Below are 21,724 nucleotides of genomic sequence, written 5' to 3'. Positions count from 1 at the left end.
GACCGAAGTCTGTAAGTTTTCGCGCGCTTCGTTTCGCTCGCTCGTCTGATCGGTCGGCGAGTGTAGTGTTGGATATTACGATGGATCGTCTGTTCTACTACATTCAAGCCGCCTTCTCCAACTACTTCCTCTAGCTCGACCCCACCGCGAAGACGTTCTGCCACAATCCACAATCTAAAATCATCACAACCCCGCGAGTCACCCTTCTAGTCCTCACCCATGTCTGACTCCGAACGTGAGACTGTCCTGGCCGCAATTCGATCGAGTGGGCTCGGTCCACGCAGAGAACCAATCTCGATGGACGAACTAGCGCAGACTGTCCCGCTACACACGTCGCAAAACCAGTCCTCGAGACAATACGAAGAGGTAGACGACGCTCAGATCGATGCCCTCAAATCGCGCGTAGAGCCCCGCGCTCCTGTAGACCGGGCACCATTGACCCCACCCACGACCAGTCGCTCAATATCTCCTTCTACCGGCGCACCATCGATCGACTTCGACGGCTTGTCCTTCCCCAGTGTGGGAGCACTCGATAGACTGCAAGAGAGAGAAGATCCCGAAAAAGCAAAAGCAAGGCTTGACAAGCTGTCAGGTGCAGTGCGAACGATCCTAGAATGCATTGGCGAGGATCCAGAACGGGAAGGACTGCACGGCACACCGGAGCGTTATGCGAAGGCCATGATGTTCTTCACGAAAGGCTATGAGGAGAATTTACGAGACATTGTCAACGGTGCTATCTTCAAAGAGAATCATGACGAGCTGGTGATTGTCAAGGATATCGAGGTCTTCTCGCTATGCGAACACCACCTGGTGCCTTTCTTTGGAAAGGTAGTCGTATCCACGTAAGTATTACAGGATCGCGCTGACCGAATGATCAGGTGCATATTGGCTATATCCCCTCAAATCGGGTCATCGGGCTTTCGAAATTGGCGCGAATCGCCGAGATGTTCAGCAGGCGATTGCAAGTCCAGGAGCGGTTAACGAAACAGATCGCCATGGCACTCCGGGATGTCCTCAATCCTCAGGGAGTTGGCGTTGTGATGGAATGTACTCACATGTGCATGTGCGCGCGAGGAGTGCAGAAATCTGGATCATCAACAGTCACAAGCTGCATGCTTGGCGCCTTGAGGAAGCGTGCCAAAACGAGAGAGGAATTTTTGAGCCTAATCAAAACCTGAGCGGCATTCGGAGTTCCGCGCCGTGCGAGTCGCGGCTGTCAATAGAGCAGATGGATAGCAACAGCGACTGCATACAGTGGTGGAGCATTTTGGGGTCTGGTGGAAGAGCAGCGACCGGCGTGGCTTGTCGGTCCGGTTCAGGCGGGACGAGACTCGTACGTTGGACTCATTGAAAAGGCCTTGGGTTTTTGGATTTTGCGGGCGTTGAGGAAATGTACAGGAAAAGGCGAAATTCCGGCGGAAGAGGTCTTTTCAACAGGCCTGCGCTTCAACAGGCCTTCCAGTGATACCAACGCTCAACCAGCGTACGTTTGTTTGGAATTAGCGAAGAACACGATCAGAAGCTCGCAAGAGCATTGTACAATTTGGATACCCGGATACGAGAATCAACACTGTTCCTGATCCAGTTGAGTGGTTCTTGGGCAGATTATTCACTCCTGACAGTGCTTCTGATCTTGACAGCTCATCTGCTTGCCTTCTGAGGCACCGCAGCTTCGCCACACTGCCGTGGAGCTGCTCACTGCTGATGTCGAATTGGATTCGCTTCAGCCTCTTGCAACAACGCGTCTAGCCGTATCACAACATGTGCTGCCCTCAAGCTCAGTCCCATTGGACCATGAGCACGGCTTCTTAGTCCCGCCACCGCATGTGCTAATCAGAGCCTATTGCTCTGCGTCCGCAAATTCACCGCGACGTTCACTTGGTGTCACACTCGCCAAGGCAACAAAAAGGGCGGCCTCACTACGTAATGACCTTCGCGACGCAAACAAACAACATCCCTCAGCCTCGCTGCTTTTCTCGACTACAATATTAATCTTCGCACCAGTGAAGCGGCGACTCGACTCGAGCTTCTACAAATTCGACCACAACCTCAACTGCACTGTTTGATCGGCTACGACCCTTTCGAATCCATCATCAACAAACAACCGCGAATGCGACAATGGGCATCGGGTCGTTGTACTACTTCGCCGGATCCCTCCTCCTTGCCTCTTGGTGCTGTAAGTTTCTCAAAAGCACAGGATGGTGGTCGCACAGAAAGATCTAGAACGACCCTCTAGTGCATTCGCGCGCCTCCTGCTGCCCACATTGATCAACCAGCAAAGTGGAAGACTGACGAGTTCTGCAGGTTGGTCGCACTACGAGGGATTTGACGGAGCCTTCCACCGACCAGGAAAATCTCGCAAGAAGGCCGAGCGCCAGGCCCAAGCCCAAGCTGATGCTCTCTCCAAAGACCTCAGAGAATCCAGAGATCGACACCACAGCAGACACCGAGACGACGATGATCCACCAGCCCGCCACCCGCGACGACGATACGACTCTCGGAGCGAGCGCAGCGGTCGCCGCCGCTCCCAATCCCGCTCCACCGTGTCCTCCAGCGGTCAAGGAAGCGCCATCAGAAGCGACTACAGCCACCACGGTCCAGAGAAGCGAGTCCAGCCAACCCCGTACTCCGACTATGTCCCAGAACACTTCATCCTCAAACCCAACGCTCGCGGTGCCGTCGCACCACTCCATCCCGTCCACGGAACCCAACACGACTCGCATCGGCGAACCCCCAAAGACTTCGACATCCCCGATCCAAAGCATCCCGGAAAGACCGTCCGACAGTCCCATCCTCAAGCATTCAACCACCTCTTTGGCGCTGATGACGACCAAGCCAAGGGCGGCGCCGGTGATGCCTTTTAAGGAGGGCGGAAGTGCGGCGGGAGTGCGGCCGTCGCCAGGTACGGTGTCCGCAAGCAGAATGACAGATTCATATCCAGCGGCCGGCCTTCGAGTACCATTACAGAAGCGACGACGATCAGAAGAGCTCCAAGGTCAGCTCATTCGTCAGGAAAGAGCGCCTCCGCCACAGAAACGCTCGAGGCCTGCATCAACAGTCACGATCGAGTACGACGAGAACGGCGTACCACGTCTGAAACATACGCAGACCCAAGTCCAGCGCGAGGCCATCTTGACGCCGGTCTCACCCGCCCATTCACCAAATACCCCTTTGACAGCTTCACAACACATTTCTCCAGCGGTTCAAGCATTGGTAGCAGCCACTGCAGGTCCCGCAAGTCTTGCGATTGGCAGTCCGACCACTTCGGCAGCGCTGAAAGCAAGACGAGAAAACTTCAGTCTCTTTGGCGCCTTCGTAGATGATAGCTCATTGATCATTACGCTGGTCAGTTATCTGGACATTCCATCTCTGATCTCCTGGTACGCCATCGACAAGAAATTTCACTGGTACTACAACAAGAACTACACGGCTTTCATTTTAGCCAGCGTCCGAACATGGTCACCCGGTGCGGAGCTGATATTCCCATGGCGCCACTATGCTGAACTTTGCATCAAAGATCCCATCAAGAGGCAGAAAGCAAAGTCAGACCATCTCGGCCCAGACATTGCGCAGATGAATCTCTTCTCGCGAGACGTGCCCAGTCTGCGTTGGCTCCAGATGGTCGTTTGGCGTGAAGGAGTTGTGAAGGACATTTTCATCCAGCTTGCGACGAGAGCACTCAGAGTGCCGCCAAAGACTAGAGACGCGATGAAGGTGAGCCACATACATCTCGCATTGGAAAGGACCCCAAGCTAACCCTCTCTCCAGCGCCTCTGGTTCATTATGGACCTCCCCCTCAACACCCACCGCATCTCCTGCATCCAAAGCAAACGCTACATCTCCCCTTGCCACCTCAAACTCGCCACCGTCTTCTTCCTCAAACTCGACATGTTCTTCACCGACCCAGGCTACCACCTCTTCCCCGTCAATCACCCCTCTCAAACCGTCTTTCCAAACCGCTGGGCAAACGGTATGCCCCTAGGCTCCGCCCTCAAAGAAATCCTCCTTGCCGAAAACTCTCTCACACCCCTCTGGCGCGTCCTCCGTGGCTGGGCACCCGATGGCGCTGGCCACGGCAGACCGATCGAAGAAATCGACATCCTCAAACTGTGGATGAGACACAAATACCGCGGTCCGAATACTGCTACAGGTCAACTCAGCAACAATTTCGACAAGTCCAAACCCATCCTGGGTCTCCGCTTGGAGAAGTTCGTTCAAACAGGATACCAGCCGTACTTCCCACCAAAAGATGGCGGTCCTTTCCGACCCATACCGCTCATGACAATAGATCTACTCGTTATGAGTGAAGCGATGCGCAGGAAGATCAATCCGCAGGAAAAGGTTCTTGAGATGATCAATTATGGTTTCTCGAACAATGGACGGCGAGCGAGGGTTTACACTGAAGAGCAGATTATGAGGCAAGAGAGAGCAGTGTGGAATCCGAAGGAGGTGAGGATCATTCGGAGGAATGTGGAGAGGGAGAGGAAGGCTGAAGAAGCCAGGCAGAAGAAGTTGCTGGAGTTGCAGGAGGCTGAGGAGGGGAGTGAAGAGGAGAGCGAGGACGGAAGTGAGGATGGCAGCAAGGACGGAAGTGAAGATGGCACGGACGCGGAGACTGACACCGCGCCTGATGCTAATGAGCAGCATGGCGAGGCGACATCGACGACGGACTGATCGGGCTGTGGCCCACCGGCCGCGGGCGTAGTATGAACGGCCGCGTCCGACGAGTTGAGAGAAAAGCTTCAGACTAGCTTCAGATGCCAACATGGTTACTCTTCGATCTGCACTACTGTATCCTGCTGCCAGTTCCTTAGGGCGTTTTACCAAGTTTTTCCGTTTTCCCACAAGGTAATGCGGCCGCTTGTATTGCGGACCAGCGGACAGCTGAGCAGAACGCTACCCCATCGTTCCATTTGCCTGTTTTGGAACACGATACCCTAGCATGGGAAGCGTGATCGAATGTCACTGCTATGCGGCCGCGACTTCAGTGGCGCCTCCAAGAGAATGGAACCTTTCGCGCTGAATGCCTTCTCCGTACAGCATCACACAGTACCATGTCCTCCATCACGAGTCATTCACAGCCTCGTGTTGCTACTTCGCAGCAAGGGAGCGCAGGCGCCGGTTGACTCGTCTTCGTCATTGCGTGGCTTCCTGCCCTTCTTCTTGGGCGTAGCCTTGGCGACACCACGCAGCCCACAGGTACCTTCCTCATCAGCGAGGGTCTCCTCGTCGTGCTCATGATACTTGCACCGGGCGACAGTGGATGGTTTCTCGATCGTCATGCCCTTGTTCCAGCTGGCTTCAGCCCAGCCGAGAGACAGACCGCGGATGAACCCTTCTGGTAGATGGTACCATTCATCCTTGAGGATTGCTGGGTCGCAAGAGTAGAGTGAAGTGTCTATCAGGAGCTGGCACAAGGTGCTTTCGACTGAATTGGTCGCAAATGCCAAATTGATCGTCGCTGTCGAAGGGCACAAGGCAGGTAGCTCGTTTGGTCCCATCAGGTAGTCAATGATCTTGTTCTTCAGGTTGGAGTCTTGCAGGTAGTTTGCGAGTGAGTACAGCTGTATCAGGACCTGGAAGCGCATGATGCCTTCTGGATCGTTGTCGTTCGAGTACACCTCTTCGCCGCCGTACTTGGAGATGACAATGTTGCCGCTGTAAACGTAAGTTATGTAGATTTGGAAGATGCCGGCATCGACCTCGGGCAGGCGGGCGACCTTCTCGTATGACTCTTTGACCTGCTATAGGGATCTTGCTTCACTCACAGAGCTTTCCAATTGGGCAGGCATCCACGTTCAAAGCTCTCTACCGTTAGGTTGTCTCTAGTTCACTTGAGAGAGTGATGAGAATGTCGACCTGTATCAATTGTGACATATACGCAGTCCTCTGAGCCTTATGAGGCTCTCTGTTTCTGTTCCGAGCAGCATCGTAAGCATTCTTTACCCTCGCCGGCGTTTTATGCGTAATGCCCCGGTGAGAGGTCATCTCAGGAAGACATTCTTGCTAGAAAACGGCTTCAAAAGGCCGTTGCGGTTGTATGCACACGCTCGCGCGTCTCGTGACGTCCGGCGTCAGTTCGACAATCTGCAGGAAACGGTTTTCTCGCGGGTGTGCGGGCATGAGCGCGTGGCAATAATTTGCTGCCGGCCCTCGCAGCAGAGGTCTCTGTTCCAGAGCTTGATGAAGTACCGAAGGTGCCATTAGGAAGCAGTCTTCAGCGCGTGAGGAGCGAGAAGTGAAGACGCGTTCGAGTCTGTCGTGCCGACGTGCTTTCGGCTTTCCAAATCGGGACTAGTGCCAGATAGGCGACGTCTGCCTCCTCTCTTGCCCGAACAACAGCTCCATCCTGACAAAGCAATACGACAATTGATCATGGCTCCTTACAGGTTGTCATCCGCAGAGAGCACTGCATTTCTGTGGCAAGATCACCATCGAATTTCGGAAGCAGTCGAGCCCACCTGATCATGGAGCTATTCAGCAAGCAAGATATCGCCTTTCTGAACGCCACCATCTTTGATGGTTCCGGCGACACTCCCCGGTTCATTGCAAGTATCTTAGTCAAGGATGGATATATTACTGCTGTCCGTGATGCGACGTCTCACATTGAGCCCAATGAGCTCAAACAGATGAGGGATGCCGGAGTTCACATCGTCGATTGCGAGCACGGCAGATGGAGTCTTTGCCCGGGCTTCATCGACATGCATGCGCATTCAGATCTTTCGCTCCTTCACACTCCATCCCACGAGGCGAAGATCACGCAAGGTGTAACGACGGAGGTGATCGGACAGGATGGCATCTCGTACAGCCCTGTAGATGACGCAAGCATGGCTCGCATCAGAGAGCAGATATCTGGCTGGAATGGCAATCCTACCGACCCTCCAGACTTCTTCGATCGATGGAGGACTGTCGGAGAGTATCTGGATGTACTGGATCGCGAGCGGACTGCAACTAATGCAGCATATCTGGTGCCTCAAGGCAATTTGCGAATTCTTGTGAAGGGCTGGGACTCAAGTCCAGCGACTCCAGATGAGATTGCTCAGATGCAACGTGTATTGGCCAAGTCTCTTGCGGAAGGTGCTGTGGGTATGAGCTCCGGGCTGACCTACGTACCCGGCAACTTCGCTTCGGATGATGAGATCGCTGAACTCTGCAAGGTTGTCAAGCAGTATGGAGGCTATTACTGCCCGCATACCCGATCCTATGGCAAAGGGGCATTTAAGGCCTATGCGGACATGATACAGATCGCAAGAAAGACGGGCGTACGTCTTCATCTGACACATGCCACTCTGAACTATGCAGAGAACGCTGGAAGAGCCGACGAGCTAATTACGATGATCGATCAAGCTATTAGTGATGGCGTCGATATCAGCCTGGACACATACCCCTATCTGCCGGGATCGACAACTTTGGCATCGACTTTACCAAGCTGGGCTGCATCCGCCGATGATAAATTGGAGGTACTGAATGACCCAGAAAAGCTTGCTGAAATCAGACGACTGGCTCTCATTGAGGGTACAGATGGGTGTCATGGATGCACGTTGCATTGGGATATTCTGGAAATCGGAGGCGTGCAGAAACAGGATCTGGCATCGGCGTATGTTGGCAAGACAATCGCACAGATCGCTGAAGAGCAATCTAAGGACCCTTTCGACAAATATGTTGAGATTCTGAAAGAAGATAATTTCAACAGTACAATCCTGTCCCACTCAGGCCACGAGGGCAACGTCCGAAAGATCATGCGTCATTCACGGCACACAGGAGGATCCGATGGTATCTTGACCTCCACCAAACCACATCCTCGAGGCTGGGGCACCTTCCCAAGGTACCTCGGACACTATGCACGAGATCTCCCGCAAGGCAAATCGAGAAACATATATCACTCAACAAGTAGCGAAGTATACGAGGCAGCGGAGCCTGAGACGGTCTTCGAAGGTGGTCTGGAGGAAGCTATCGCACATGTCACTTCACGTCCGGCGAGGGTAATAGGAGCCTCGGATCGTGGCTGGATCAGGAAAGGCTTTCGAGCGGATCTGGTCTTATTTGACGCTGAAACAATTCGTGATGCAGCCACATACGCGGAGCCGAGACAAGCTGCGAAGGGCATTCGAGCTGTTCTGGTCAACGGCAAGTTCGCAATGGCTGAAGGCAGAGCTACGGGAGAGCGCGCCGGAAAGACCCTTCGTCTCCGAAGTGTTCAAGCTGGCGAGCGCACTGCCTCGAAATATGTCGTGTCCTAACGTACAAACAATTCTTCTGCGAGCACAGCTGGCATTTTCTCATTGCAGTGTGGCTAGACTCACAACCAAGTCATTACTTTCAAAACGTCCTTCCGCGATCTCGCCTTGTGTGGAGTCCAGCTCGGCATCGGCTATCTCTGCCAACGGCTTCCTCCACACGGCTCTCCATGATCCTACGGCCCGCACGATGTACGCTTCCGCATCCTGCGGAAGCCAGGGCCCCTTCAACATCACTTCATTAGACACTTCAGATTTGGGTGCAATCTCAACCAGATCTTCTCGTCTGGGCGGCATGACACGTCGAGCCAGCACTCCAGGGCCCTCTATTGCTTGTTCGGAAGATTTCAGTCGCAGTTTAAGAGTACCCATGGCCAAGGGACTCAGGGTGTCAAGAACTGTATCCCAGTTCAAAATCGTATAAGTTGTGGAGGAGCTGACGTTTCGGACCGTTGCTTTGACTGTCTGTTGCTGCTTGCGAGAGCTGAGTGACACCTCGAGGTCTTCAATTATGGAAGCTGTCGCCATGGTTTGACTGCAGACGTGCTGTTGGATTCAGGTGTGCGCGTGGAGGACTGCCAGAATATTGACACTCGATGCAATGTGTCTCCTCAATTCAGTGAATGACGATGCAGGGCTGCACTGTTGACCGCACGCCTACGGAGGCACTCAATCGCAATCGGCGAACTCCGGCAGTCCGCAAACGAGCCAGCTTGACACGAGACTATACCCAGTGGGTCGATCCAAGCCGGGCGACGTCCACTTCGAGAAGGAGACAAGAGAATACACAACTTAGTAACACTGCATGGCCGATGCCGGCTCCCGTCTGACAGCAAGGACGTTCCGTAGCCAAGACGCCTTCATCTGCACTCACGATTGCTGCTACTGAGCATGCCTGAGCCATTGATGTGTCAGAAAGAGCTTCATTCGTGTCGTGCAATGGCCAAATATCGTTGGCCTTCTCTCGAGATGTTGCATTCCTGTGAGAAAGCCCAAGCACAATCGCCTAGTGTATCACGCATTGAGGGTGCTGCGAGCACGCAATGTTGACAGCCAGCAGGTCTATTCGCCTCACTGACATGAGTGAAGCTTGCTTGGAACCTTCCCAAAGGGGTGACGTTCGTTATGCAGTTGACGAAAGATCCCCTGCCCTGCAATGAACCATCATGGTGGATCTCGCCGTGTTTCGTGGCAGCAACGATACTGATAGGCATCAGGACTAGCGTAGGGCAACGACCAGATGTGACTCGCCTGTTTTCGATACGAGCGCAACCACTCCACACCAATTTCCTCCAATAGGAAGCCCCACAACTTGGTTTGACCTCCGCCAAGGCTGCAGGTTGTTACATGTCCTTCGCCTCGCGTAGAGACACTGCATTGCAGGTAGTATGCATTCTTATGCAAAACGAACTCTTGGCATGACAGAGATACCAAGGATATTCACACTTGCGATGAATTCCCTACTCCAGTAAATACTGGTCTAGAGAGCGACAGGCTATGGCATCCACTCATACATCGAAAGTTGCGACATGACTAGGAGCAAGTAGAACCGAGCGGCAAGTTCATTGTCTGAGACAGGTCACGAGAAGCATCGCCAAAATGCGGCAAGACATACAGACGGACCACCACTGCCATGGCGAAGCCAATGCCGAGCAAAGTATATGGGCTTGGACTGGACTTCAGACCAGCCAAGTCATCTAGACGGCTTGTAATTCTTGACGAGGTGGACGACGCATCATTGCGACTGGTCCGAATCAAGTGATACTTTGATAGCGATGGACGATTCAGGAATGTCGCGCTGGAGAATACGACGCACGACATCTTCGATGTTTTACCAACACTCGTTGAGTCTTGTCAACTGCCTCTTGAGGCATACTCGCCGTGCTACGAAGCACACCCACAGACTGCTGGCGATACGGCAAGATCGCAAAAGTTCCGCTGCGCTGTGGATGCTCCATCAACAATGGATATCTGGTGAACATGTATAAAGATGGACACAATCACCACAGTTGTGCTGAATCCATCAGCCTCCAGTCGATCGATCCGAGGCACCCGCATTTCCCTCCCAAACAACAAGATGAAGTTCACTCTCGCGACTGCTGCTGTCCTGGTGGCCACTACTGCTGCAAGCCCTCTGGATCGGCGAGCAACTCCTCTCGAAGCAACTTTGACTCAGATTGACAATACGCTCGTCCGAGTCGCCCTCACCAACACCGGATCCAGTGCCTACAACCTCCTGGCCGGAGGCACTATACTTGACGATGCACCAGTTGACAAGCTCTACGTCACTGGAGGCAGTAAGTGGTGGGATCTTGAATACACAGAGCGGTCGGCTGACTTCACAATTAGACGCTACCGCCACATTTGTCGGCATCACGAAGCGCATGTCGCTCCAGAACCTTGATGCGGATGCCTTTGTCACCCTTGAAGCAGGAGAGACCATCGAGAAGGAAATTCAAGCAGCCCAAATCTATGACTTCCCAACCTCTGGCATCTATGAATTCCTGGCCGATGGAGTTTTCCCATATGCAGAGGCTGGTTCGACTGAGCTTACGGGTGATGCATTGATCTTCGAGTCCAACACTCTCTCGCTTGAAATCGATGGCGAAGCTGCTGCTGCTGTTGGTGATGTTGTTCGTCTTGACAAGCGCACAATCGTTCAGAGCGACTGCACGGGCACTCGCCGCACTGCCGTTGTCAATGGTCTCCGCAACTGCGCCACTCAAGCCAACGCTGCTGCTAGCCAGGCCGCCTCCGGGTCCGCGACTCGCTTCAACACTTTCTTCCGAACCACTGCTTCCGGTACCCGCAACACTGTTGCTGCACGCCTGCGTGCTGTCGCTGGGGAGTGCTCTTCATCCACTAGCGGAGTGTCCAGAACATACTGCACTGACCCTTACGGATACTGCACGTCGAATGTGCTCGCTTGTAAGTTATCACCTGCAGACTCTTCGTGCCCGCGCCTCGAGGTCTAATACATCCCCGAACTGTCAACGGTGACGACTCGTGCGACGGATATGCTAACATCATTCCTCGAACATCAGATGCCGTCCCATCTGCCAGCAATGTGAACTACTGCCCGGCCTTTTACACCCTGCCTGCTGTGACTGGAAGCTGTTTCGCACAGGATCAAGCTGGAACTGTCTTGCACGAGACCACTCATCTTTCTGCTGTGTACTCGCCCAACACAATCGACTATGCGTACGGCTACGCTGCAAGCACAAGATTGACTACCGCTCAAGCCGTGTTGAATGCTGACAGTTACACCCTGTTCGCTAACTCAGTGTCGCTCGGATGCTAGATGGTGGCTTGCGGATGTCAGTGGGCAGGTTTAGGGGTGGGCAAGCATTGAAATATAAAGAGCTCAGCCAAGTGCCGCAATAGCTCTTGGATTCAAATTACTCTTGAATCAATGCTTTCCGCCTCAGGCAGGTGCAAGGAAGACGCATAGGAATAGCATGAAGTAGATGAATTGAAGCCTAAAGGGTCAAAACCTTGCTCGGCCGAGTTTTCGGAGTAGGGATGATGACGATTGAATCTGCATGTGAACACACCAACTGTCGTCGGCAAAGGTTCCGGCATACAGACCTTGCCCTAAATCATCCCGACAGTGCCATAGCCACCTCCTGTTCTCCTGCAGAGTAGGTGTTATCGAGGTCGCCAGAAAGTGCTGTCGTCCCAATCGGGTATGGCGCCTCGGCCGCCACAGCAATGATGGTCCGAAGTCGACGGATGCCCACATGGCTGAACTATACTTCCTTCACTCAAACACAAGCGAGACGTGGAAGAGTGGACGCGTACATGCGGGGTCCCCAGACTCACAGGTCGTCTAGAAAACGCCTCGCTTGGTCGATCGGCAATTGGTTGAAGATAGGCTCGAATGCACGGCTGCCATCATGTATATTAGCGCCTGGTTGTGCTCAGACAGGACGGCATTGTTCTCGCGAGTCGCCTTGTGCAGAGCACCCTCTCACACAAGTTGACAGACAACCTTTGCTTAACAATGTCTAGGTGGAGATATGCGTTCAGCTTGTCGAAAGCAGAGGTAGCGGAGGCTGAACCACCTGGCACGGTGCGACTGATCGGTCCGTCTCCTATGTTGCATCGACATGCTCCTAGTATTAATGGCTGACGTTCTCGCAGAGCACGAGAACAACGATCACATCGCCCTCATCCCTCCGCCAACTCTCAGCCCAGCTGACCCCCTCAACTGGCCACGATGGCGAAAATATGCAGTTCTCCTCACCATGTCCTTCTACGCCCTTGCCGGAACTTTCGCCCAGGCGAACATTGCTTCAGCCCTGCCCATCATCATGTTTCAATTGCCACGAGCGGCTAATACACCACCTCCTGGCTATGGCGAGCTTTCTCACCTCATCGCGTACAACGTCCTCATGATCGGCTTGGGAAACATCATCTGGGTCCCTTGTTCAAATATTTTCGGCCGTCGACCGGTTCTGATTCTGGCGTTGGCGGTTACTGTCGGCGCGACGATTTGGTGCGGCAAGGCAGACTCGTTTGACTCTCTCCTTGCAGCTAGGATTGTGCAGGGATTTGGTATCGCACCGGCGGACAGTGTGGCTCCGCATGTGATCGGAGAGTGTTTCTTCGTGCACCAACGAGGAAGAGCGATAGTGAGTGATCCAAGTTTTGCGGCGTATCTGTCGATACTGACTCCTTCCTAGGCTTTCTATAGCACCTTCCTCAGCGTCGGATCCATCCTTGGCGGGCTTGTCGGCGGATATATCGCTGGCAACCTTGGTTACCGCTATCTCTTCTGGATCGCTCTCGCTCCTCTGGCCTTCACTCTGGTGGCACAAATTTTATTTGTGCCGGAGACCATATTTGATCGCCAAGGACAGATGGAGCAAGATCAGCTGCAGAACACTACGATATTCGAAAAGGCAGAAACGGATACAATCGAAAGGGTCTCAGATCTCGGTCATTCGTCTGGGAATGAGCAGTTCACCTTCGCAAGAAGCCTACGAGTTGGCGTCTATCGCGGCCACATCATCAAGAACTTCCTGGCGCCATGGAAGTCTCTCTTTTTCCCTGGCACATGGCTCGTATGCCTCCACTATGGCGGAATTCTGGGGGGATTAATAAGTGTAGCCACGGTGGGCCCTCAATTTTTGGCTGCTCCGCCGTATCTGTGGGGCAACAACGTCGGTTTGATCAACGTCGGTGGTCTCGTCGGGGTGCTCATCGGCGGCGCATCCACTTACATAATCGTGGATGTCCTCACTAAACGCTATGCGAAAAGGGACCGTTCTGGACTTGCTGAGCCGGAGGCACGCTTGCCTATCATGTTTCCCGCCCTTGTCGTTGCAACAGCAGGAATTTGGTGCTTTGGATTTTCTGCTGGCAATCCTGGAACTGGCGTGTGGGCCGGCATGGTCGTTGGATTGGGCATGATCTCTTTCGCCCTGATGCAAGTGCCTTCAGTGGGCTTCAATTATCTCATCGACTCGTATGGTCCACTGGCAGCTGATGCTTTCGTTATGACAACGATAGCCAGAGGAGTCGTCTCCTTTGCCTACAGTTTCTTCGTGAGCAACTGGGTGATGAGCGCTGGGCCAGAGATTCCTTTTGGCGTTTTTGGTGGGATACTAGGCCTTTTCACTATTCTTACCGTGCCTGTTTGGCTGTACGGGAAGAGGATGCGAATCGCTACGGCTGGGATGCTGCCTTCGATGGCATAAATTCTGTTTGACGACATCAGAGATGTACTCCGGACCCGCTCTGCTGAGAACTTTCGGAATCAGCGGATTCAGAGGCAACCGTATCTCGTTCAGGCAATCTACCAAATCAGGCCCATCTTCGATTGTACGTTTATCATCTTGTGCAAGTTGTCCCTCTTCGTCTTGCGAATTTTCAACCCGACTCAAGCCGTTTGCTCATTCGACCTTGTGATGCGCTAGGTCTTCCCATCGCTTGTTACTGACGAGCCCGACGAGTTCGAGCATGCTGTAGCCCCAGCCCGCGACTGTCAGGACGACACCGACAGCGTACACCTTCCACCGATCCACACGACTAGTCAAGTCGAGACCGATCATGTCTTCGCTTGCCTTGACCATTTTGAACGCACGAGGCAACATCTCCGCTTCGAATTTCTGGACGAGATCCGGCAGCGTGGTTCCCAGAGACGCAGGATCAGAAATCGACGATTCGTTGAGGAGAGCCACGAGCTTCGCAGCGTCGATGAGTGCCTGGTTAGCACCCATCCCTCGACTGGGCGCCATGGCATGGATCGCATCGCCAAGAAGGAAGATCCGAGGACTTGCATTGGCTATTTGACGCCAATCACTGGCAGGTCGAAATGAGCTTGTGAGCAGTCCGATCCGCATGTTAGATTTCACACTGGTGGCCATATGCGTCAAAGGATGTGACAAGCCAAAAGCTTGATCAATGTACTCGACCAACAGCTCTATCGATGCTTCAGGGTCACTGTGAGCCATTTCAAGCATACGTTGTCCAATTTCTGAGGGTAGCATGACAGCCCAGTTTAGCGTGAGATTGTCGTCGTTGGTTTGCATGTCAGTATCACATTGCCCGCCATATACGGTGACGTACCCAGCAATCTTGCGCCCACCAAGGTATACCACCGCGCCTGCAGTCTTCAAAGATGAAGGCAGAGATTCATATGTGGCGTGATCGATGGGTCCTCTTGCTTGGATAGAAACCCAGTCTTTGAGCTTGATTTTGTTCTTTAGGCCAAGAAGCGTGTTTATCTGACTGTTGCTTCCATCTGCAGCAATGACAATGTCGGCACGAGTACTGGCTTTGTTCGTAAAGCACAGCTCGACGTCCGTCTCATGAGTTATGAGTTGATCTAAGCGATGGTCGAAGCGAACGCAAGCTCTTCCCAGTGGGCGATCCAACAGAGCGCGTCGCAGACTTGTCCTTGCAATCTGCTTGCTTTGAGGATACAACTTGAGTTGGGAAAGATCAAGGACCAGGCCGAAGTCTGCTGGGTTCACTAGCGAAGGTGGTCTTGGATCTTTCCGGGTCCATGATTTCTGGAGGAGACTCCAGCTGTACTGATCCAAGACTTGCCTGAGAGCTTCGAGGGCAGTAGCGTTGATGTGGATCTGATATCCCCCGCGATCCGAGCTGAAGGCGATTGAGTCTCGCTCATAGACGGTGACATTGTACCGCTGCTGCGGATCTTGAAGAAGTCCGTTGGCAACCGCAAGTCCAGCAAGTCCCGCACCAACGATTGCCACGTCTTTCTGTGCCATTGCCAGCACGAGTCATGAGAAAGCAATATTGGAAAGCAGGGAGCGAAGTCGTCCTGCCGACTTGCTAAATGCTAGCGGATAGGCAAAGAACATTCCCTGATTATGCTGTTCCCCGCAAACCAACCACTCACCGGGTACAGCAGACTTGCGCGCGGACTCGGAAACTCTTAGACCGCAGGCTCTCCGTCTCTAGTGGAGAAGCCCATAAGAGGCAAATGCTATCCGTAGATCCACAAATAGAACGAGGACGAGAACGTCAATCGCGGTACTGCTCTTTGGACCCTCCCGTCCATCCTTGTCTGACTTACCTCATCTTCCTGCATTCCCCAGTTCACAAGGTCATCGCTGTACCGGTATATCCGAGTATGCACGAACGAGGCGAATTGAAGTCTCTCCTCGGCTGCCGGCATTGTGACCTCAGACATGAGTCGATGATGAGTCCTGCCTTCCACCTGTATATTGCAGAATTGGCCAGTTCGTTCGCTCGTCAGCTTTGCATTCCGTGCCTCTTCTGAGGATAAGGGATTCGTGTTGCGAATCTGCCTCGATCTATGCTGCAGCTGCTCTTCATTCGATTCCTTGCCATTCCATTGAGCAGCTTTGCTAGGCTGTTTCGAGCGCATGACAAGGAAGTTCTATTAGACCCCATATCGACGACGCGAGTCATGCTCTGATTCCCAAAATCGTGGTCTTTACGAGCCGGAAGCCCTATGTCGAAAGATCGCACATGGAGCCAGGCAGAACCACTTTCGGGGCGAGCCTAAACGCCACCGGCAGAAACAAGGTCTGGTCTTCGATGTGCGGAGCACAAGCCCGCGTACCAATTCCATTTTCTCGTATTCCTGAGTGGATTGGTCCTTGACCTTGAGATCTGACGCATTGAGCTTCTGTACGAATTTGTGTGATCCAAATGTGACACATGAGAACAAGTCTGTACTACAGAATTTAAGAAGCGCGCAGTGCATCTCGTGCAAAACATCTCGGCCCGTTTCTTACTGAATCTCAGAGAGATCCTGCCATCATACTCCCCTACAGTAGCTTGTGTGCTCCCTCTCCAGCGACAGTAGCTGTTGCCGTGCCTCACAGTGTTCAAAATGAATGATGAACCGTGGCCTCTGCGGTCATTGTCGGTCAAGGGTTGGGGTAAAGGTCGCATCTAGTGAATCGTCTGCCTTGTCGCACCAGGCCTTGCACGAGCGTGAAGTCTTATCTTTTATCCGTGTACCACGCCGCTTTTCTCGATATGTCGAGTCAATTGGTAGCGTCACGTTCATGCGACTAGCGAAAGTCTTGGCCGGCAATTCTGGCGTGCGTTGCGGCTCTCGCTCTAAGATTTTCGACAACCGGTAGCTCTAGGGCTAGATTAGGGTTGAACACGCCAGGAGTGCTGACTGTTCGAACTTCAGGAATTTCGACTTGGTTCAATTGTGCTGGCCGAGCCATTGTCGCCTCCGGTGGAAATGTGACTCCAACTCTCGTCGCCACAAACGCTTTGGCGTCAGAGATCTCCTTCTTGCCCATTGGATCCGAGACGAGCCGCATCGGGTGTGTTTCAGTTGATGAGTGATGGTGCAACTTCTACGATGAGAGAGTGGATATGGATCGCGGCTGCCAACTTTAGGCGGACGTCACTTCCTGCTATCGGCTTCACGCTTCCGCGGAAAGCATGACAAAGGACACCGCCATCGCTTTCGAGGATCCAACGCACGCTGTGAAGTGGAAAATCTGGGGCGGCTGTCCGTCTTATCGACCGTTCCACCCATCCCAATAGCAGTCGTCGAAGAACCTGTCGCTCAGACGCTCAGACCTTGCCAGAGGGAATAACGGCGCGTCCACGAAGCACGCGGAAGATGTGAGATCCCAACAGCTACAATGCAACAGAATTCTTCACTTTCTCTTGCCAAAAAGTCGACTCCTGGTCTCAGTGGGCCTGATCACTGGAAGCAGGCTCCTGCATACGTGATCTCGGTGTTCTCCAGCAGGCCGAGGTAGTCATTACAGGCCTGCCACTGGTTTCGAAGTATGCCCAGGACACGGCGAATGGTATTCAAGTTCTCCAAACTCGCCTCATCTCCGGTCTCGCGATGTCGCCACGCCCATGTGCCCCCGGCAGCGTACAGACAGTTGAGCACCAGAGGACTCATGCTTGCGGCCGGATGGGAGCCCAGATATGCCTCAATTTGTTTCGCGAGGTCCACAGTTTCTTCAGACATGGCCCTTGACCCATCAATCGCCAGCTGCTGCAGCTCCAGACGCCGACCTCGATTGCCGCCAGCCGCCTCGACATGGTCGACCTCAATGCAGCTATGAGTATCATACATCAGGTGCAATGCTGAAAGACACACTGCCCGTGCAGTAATCAGTCGGTGCGGTTCTCGTATCGCGGCATTATCGTGGTCGAGCAGCACTTTGAATGCGGTCACGGCTCTGCAAATATGCGCAGCCTCTTCCAGGTGCAGGTCAGCATCTGCCGCACTCGGGTGCTCGTTGACGTGCTCGCAGACCTTGCCAAGGAGGTGAGCGGCCTGGCAAGTTCTGGCAAAAGGTCCTACAGCAGCGTTGGCTTCGATACTCATAACCAGCAGGGCATTGACGGTGAGCTCACCATTGTCCCAGTCGCCGTCTGCCGCAGGAATAATTTCGTCCGGTGCGATGGTTTGTGTCGACAGCGGGCGAAAGCGGAAGCCAGCATGGGCCATCCGATCTAGGATCATGGTCCCCCACCAGAGTCTTCGCCTCTCCTCTGTTTCCGTCCAGGTGTCAACGACGCCGAATAGCTGCGTCGCCTTCTTCTTGTCGTGCGTCCCTAGACAGTAGAAGATGCGAGCGCAATGCGAGATGGTGAAGTAGGCCACGGGGAAGATGCCATGTCCGTACTCGTACACCGCAAGCAGCACGTATGCTGCGCAGTAGTCAGTGGATAAGATATTGCGTTGCTCGCACTCCGTCAGCGCAGCCTTGATGGCTCGATACCTGGAGTAGGAAGTATCGGAAGGGGGTAGCGATAGCAGTCGCATGGTGAACAAGAGCGCAATGATATCGGCAGCCACGACCTCATTGCTGCTGTACAGCTCGCGAGCCAGCCGTTTAATCGACACGACCGGGAACCACAGGTGGCTCGTCACGGCATAATGGTCGATGATGGCACGGGCATCCGCGATAGATGGCGGCGAAAGATGGTCGATGATATCGGTCCACAGAAGTCGGCGATTCAAGCTCATTTCCGATCCTCTCGTCGCAACCGAATCGAGGAACCACCGAGCGGGTCGTATGGAGGCGACGCTATCATCGAGACTGCTCGGAGTGCCCAGATGCGCGGTAGATATAGGAGGATCGCGTGACTGCCTCGCCGGCTTGGATGAATGTGCTCTCGACTTCCGACCAGGACTCTCCCTTTCCCGCTCTGGCGTCGTGCTTGGGTCTTGATAGTCGCAAAAGCGGCCGACTCGCGAGCACAGCGAGCAAGTGGGGAGTGATTTGCTGCATTTTCGTTTTAGGCGGCGGCACGACACGCAAGCGAACTCAGCCAACCCAGGACTGTTCATGAGCGGCCGCTTGTGAAGTGGAACGGCTGGCGGCAGGATGCATTGTCAGAGCAGATGCGGTGTAGCGACTATAGAACAGCTCGCTGGAGAGCGGGCGCGGGCGCGGGTGCTGTCAACGAGTGCGTCGCTTGGCGCCCGCTGGGCGGAAGTCAAACATCGTCATCTGCCGCGATGTGGGCTCGACACGATCCTCGTCCTTCCTCTCCACGTGAAGCCAACGAACAAGGCCTACGTCGAGATGATGCCGCCGCTCGAGCGGCTACGGAGGCACTCCATAAGTCCTGCGTACCGATGACCATGGCCGCCTTCGGATAATCTCATCCCCTCCCGTGCTCGCGACACAGTCCACATGCATACCTGATCAAGGTCGCCCATCCTGGTCTTGACCACGGCATGTACCGAGCAGAAAGCATGAACCATGAGAATTTGCACGAAAGCAGATGATGCCCATGCTTCTCCATTGGCTTCATCCGACTCGGTGGGACGCCATACAGGGACTTGATCAACAGGACCAACAAGTAGCGTATGACCATCGTCAACGACAATGCTTCTCCACTGGGGAGGGCCTGTATCACATTCGTTGCTACGTTCTGCTGGCACACGACAGCGGAGTAAACTTATGTCCTGCATATGCGGTATCCAGCCCGCCTCCAGTGATTTAACGAAGGATCCGGCAATCCAATGGTATAGTGACAGGCGGGCTGTCTGGAGATCACCGTATCATGGCATTCAATCAGAGGGCGCCATGCCCAAGCCGTGCCATTGACAGCTTGGCACACTCTACTCCTGCCCTTATGCCATAGCCGATGACCTACGGTAACCTTGAGGTGTGAAGAGGAGCTGTGACAACCACAGCTTGGCTTGATGACTGAACCTCTCTGAAGTTACGCCCGAGGGCCTTCGTCTGTCTCTCCACATTCAGGCTCTGCTTTTCGCGGAATTCACACCACAGATGAGGCAGAGCGTAATGATCTGCGAACCACAAGAAGCGGCTGATGTCCGGACCAAGGCAGCGACGTAAGTCACTGAGCTACTAACACGCCGACTGGGCCTCGACAAGGTAAAGCAGCACTTGGCACAAGAGGCACTTGTTGCATCGCCTGACTGCAACAAAGACACTCTTGCAGATTGTGATCTGCCTTGGCCGCAGCAAAGGAAGAGCCTGGACAACGCAGGCTCTGTCTGATGCTGCTGCTCTGGTTGCGCACTCCCACACTCCTCAGAAGACTAGAGATCGATCGACAGGGCCACAACCTCGATGTCCCAAGTACATTAGATGTGATTGCCCAATCGTTGGAGCTTCGTATCACCATCGTATTGGAGGATGACATCGACTGCGTGGGCGCGTCCTCAGGCTGCAGGGGTGAGCAAAAGAAGCGTTGGGGGCTTCTCAGCACGCCCAGGCGCGCAACAATGGCCGAGCTAGTCGAGCGCGCCAGAATAAGTCCGTCAGTGAGGGACTAGAGTCGACGTCGCCTGGTCGCGAGCCCGAGTTCTGCCCTCGACACTTTCATCGTCGGACCTGACAACAGCTTCACCAGAGGTGCCGTTGATACTCCGACGCATCGTCGAAACTTTACTAGTGCATTTCTGGCCCCGGGCTCAACGAGGATACGGATCAAGTGGCAGAAATGATGGTGATTCTCTTCAGCATCGAATGCTCGTTCGACACAGGATCGCAGCACCGCGTCTATGCTGGAAGACCTGCGAAGCTCGCGTCTTGCAGACACATACGAAGGGTCTCGGGCCCGATCCCCGTTATGAGCGTCGAAATAGCATCATCTGCACCAATTGATCACGGTAACCCTTTGCCCGGTGAACACAGTGATTAGATTCAAGGTTGTGGCAGTGTCCGGAAACCTGATGTCTGCCGGTTTAGCCGCACTGTGTTCAGAGTGTGACAAAATTGCCAAATTCTCTTCCCATCTCACCTCACTTATTACTGCTATTCTTGCGCTGTCTCCGAATGCAGAACTCTGGCGATGCGGCGCGACGAGTCGCTGTGTTACCCGAGGATCGTGTCCGCACAACGGAGTTTGCGGCGTTTAGATGACGCTCCATAGCTCGCCCGAAATGGACAATGCTGCCGTCAATTCGTCACCAGTTCCCGCCACCTCACTTCGGCAGACATCACGAGAGTCTCCTCCCGTGAGGATACACTTCGCTCGGCGACATGGCACCCACGTCCATCACCGTTCAAAAAGTGCAGTCTGTTACGAAGTTGCGTATCGTCGCATGTTATCGGGGGGCACTAAGGGACCCTCTCTCGTATTGTCGGGCAAAAGAGGATACAAAACTATCTACACTATCGAATGGTACTATATAGGGGCTAGTATACAGGGTCTGGGGTCCCGGGTATATAGGAACCAATATACATGACTCACAGCAGGGCCCAGTGGAGTGTCAGTTCACAACACTCCCCTTGACAGTGCACTGGGGCTGTTCAATCCATCTCCTCATCCCAATCATCATCCTGATCATGTGCAACTAGGGCCAAGGCCTTTGAATCTGAGATCTTGTTCTCAGAGACCACCTTTATCATTCCTTGGGCCATTTCCAAGTATGGGCAGATTGAAACATAGTGCCCAGCTTGATTGCATAGCTTGCATCTCAGTCCTTGTCTGTCAGACATCTTGCTGTCTGATCTTCTTCCTCTGTGAGATGATGATCCTCTTGATGATGCAGCTCGGGCTGCAAAGGC

The 21,724-nt window shown here is 53.7% G+C and overlaps 10 protein-coding genes across 11 annotated transcripts; 6 read left to right on the top strand and 4 right to left on the bottom strand.

Annotated features, from left to right (window-relative positions):
* Window positions 1-219: 219 nt before the first annotated feature.
* On the top strand, window positions 220-1,178 carry CKM354_001063100 (uncharacterized protein; the record flags this gene model as incomplete). The annotated part of the gene is made up of 2 exons (XM_044806095.1): window positions 220-828; window positions 879-1,178. 2 exons carry the CDS (start codon window positions 220-222, stop codon window positions 1,176-1,178), a joined length of 909 nt encoding a protein of 302 aa, XP_044662030.1.
* A 932-nt stretch (window positions 1,179-2,110) lies between these two features.
* CKM354_001062900 (uncharacterized protein) lies at window positions 2,111-4,674 on the top strand (the record flags this gene model as incomplete). 2 transcript variants are annotated; one of them, XM_044806092.1, is made up of 3 exons in its annotated part: window positions 2,111-2,176; window positions 2,305-3,714; window positions 3,769-4,674. In XM_044806092.1, 3 exons carry the CDS (start codon window positions 2,111-2,113, stop codon window positions 4,672-4,674), a joined length of 2,382 nt encoding a protein of 793 aa, XP_044662027.1. The 2 variants fall into 2 exon arrangements, with proteins under 2 accessions (XP_044662027.1, XP_044662028.1); XM_044806093.1 differs by lacking the exon at window positions 2,111-2,176 and having other exon boundaries at window positions 2,923-3,714.
* On the top strand, window positions 2,119-2,864 carry CKM354_001063000 (uncharacterized protein; the record flags this gene model as incomplete). Its single annotated transcript, XM_044806094.1, has 2 exons — window positions 2,119-2,176; window positions 2,305-2,864. The coding sequence occupies 2 exons, from the start codon at window positions 2,119-2,121 to the stop codon at window positions 2,862-2,864; spliced, it is 618 nt and encodes a 205-aa protein (XP_044662029.1).
* Window positions 4,675-5,075: 401 nt separating the features above from the next.
* On the bottom strand, window positions 5,076-5,988 carry CKM354_001062800 (uncharacterized protein; the record flags this gene model as incomplete). Its single annotated transcript, XM_044806091.1, has 2 exons — window positions 5,076-5,741; window positions 5,947-5,988. 2 exons carry the CDS (start codon window positions 5,986-5,988, stop codon window positions 5,076-5,078), a joined length of 708 nt encoding a protein of 235 aa, XP_044662026.1.
* A 479-nt stretch (window positions 5,989-6,467) lies between these two features.
* CKM354_001062700 (uncharacterized protein) lies at window positions 6,468-8,240 on the top strand (the record flags this gene model as incomplete). Its single annotated transcript, XM_044806090.1, has 1 exon — window positions 6,468-8,240. The coding sequence occupies one exon, from the start codon at window positions 6,468-6,470 to the stop codon at window positions 8,238-8,240; it is 1,773 nt and encodes a 590-aa protein (XP_044662025.1).
* A 39-nt stretch (window positions 8,241-8,279) lies between these two features.
* Window positions 8,280-8,765, bottom strand: CKM354_001062600 (uncharacterized protein; the record flags this gene model as incomplete). Its single annotated transcript, XM_044806089.1, has 1 exon — window positions 8,280-8,765. The coding sequence occupies one exon, from the start codon at window positions 8,763-8,765 to the stop codon at window positions 8,280-8,282; it is 486 nt and encodes a 161-aa protein (XP_044662024.1).
* Window positions 8,766-10,314: 1,549 nt separating this feature from the next.
* CKM354_001062500 (uncharacterized protein) lies at window positions 10,315-11,538 on the top strand (the record flags this gene model as incomplete). Its single annotated transcript, XM_044806088.1, has 3 exons — window positions 10,315-10,534; window positions 10,587-11,165; window positions 11,282-11,538. 3 exons carry the CDS (start codon window positions 10,315-10,317, stop codon window positions 11,536-11,538), a joined length of 1,056 nt encoding a protein of 351 aa, XP_044662023.1.
* Window positions 11,539-12,240: 702 nt separating this feature from the next.
* On the top strand, window positions 12,241-13,939 carry CKM354_001062400 (uncharacterized protein; the record flags this gene model as incomplete). Its single annotated transcript, XM_044806087.1, has 3 exons — window positions 12,241-12,322; window positions 12,381-12,871; window positions 12,923-13,939. The coding sequence occupies 3 exons, from the start codon at window positions 12,241-12,243 to the stop codon at window positions 13,937-13,939; spliced, it is 1,590 nt and encodes a 529-aa protein (XP_044662022.1).
* Window positions 13,940-14,134: 195 nt separating this feature from the next.
* Window positions 14,135-15,478, bottom strand: CKM354_001062300 (uncharacterized protein; the record flags this gene model as incomplete). Its single annotated transcript, XM_044806086.1, has 1 exon — window positions 14,135-15,478. One exon carries the CDS (start codon window positions 15,476-15,478, stop codon window positions 14,135-14,137), a length of 1,344 nt encoding a protein of 447 aa, XP_044662021.1.
* A 1,934-nt stretch (window positions 15,479-17,412) lies between these two features.
* Window positions 17,413-18,699, bottom strand: CKM354_001062200 (uncharacterized protein; the record flags this gene model as incomplete). The annotated part of the gene is made up of 1 exon (XM_044806085.1): window positions 17,413-18,699. One exon carries the CDS (start codon window positions 18,697-18,699, stop codon window positions 17,413-17,415), a length of 1,287 nt encoding a protein of 428 aa, XP_044662020.1.
* Window positions 18,700-21,724: the final 3,025 nt, after the last annotated feature.

The sequence above is a fragment of the Cercospora kikuchii genome (genome assembly GCF_019650295.1).
Source record: "Cercospora kikuchii DNA, contig_00007, whole genome shotgun sequence".
NCBI lineage: Eukaryota > Fungi > Ascomycota > Dothideomycetes > Mycosphaerellales > Mycosphaerellaceae > Cercospora > Cercospora kikuchii.
Note: the sequence above shows the minus strand (reverse complement) of the source record. Positions and strands in the feature narration are given on the sequence as shown.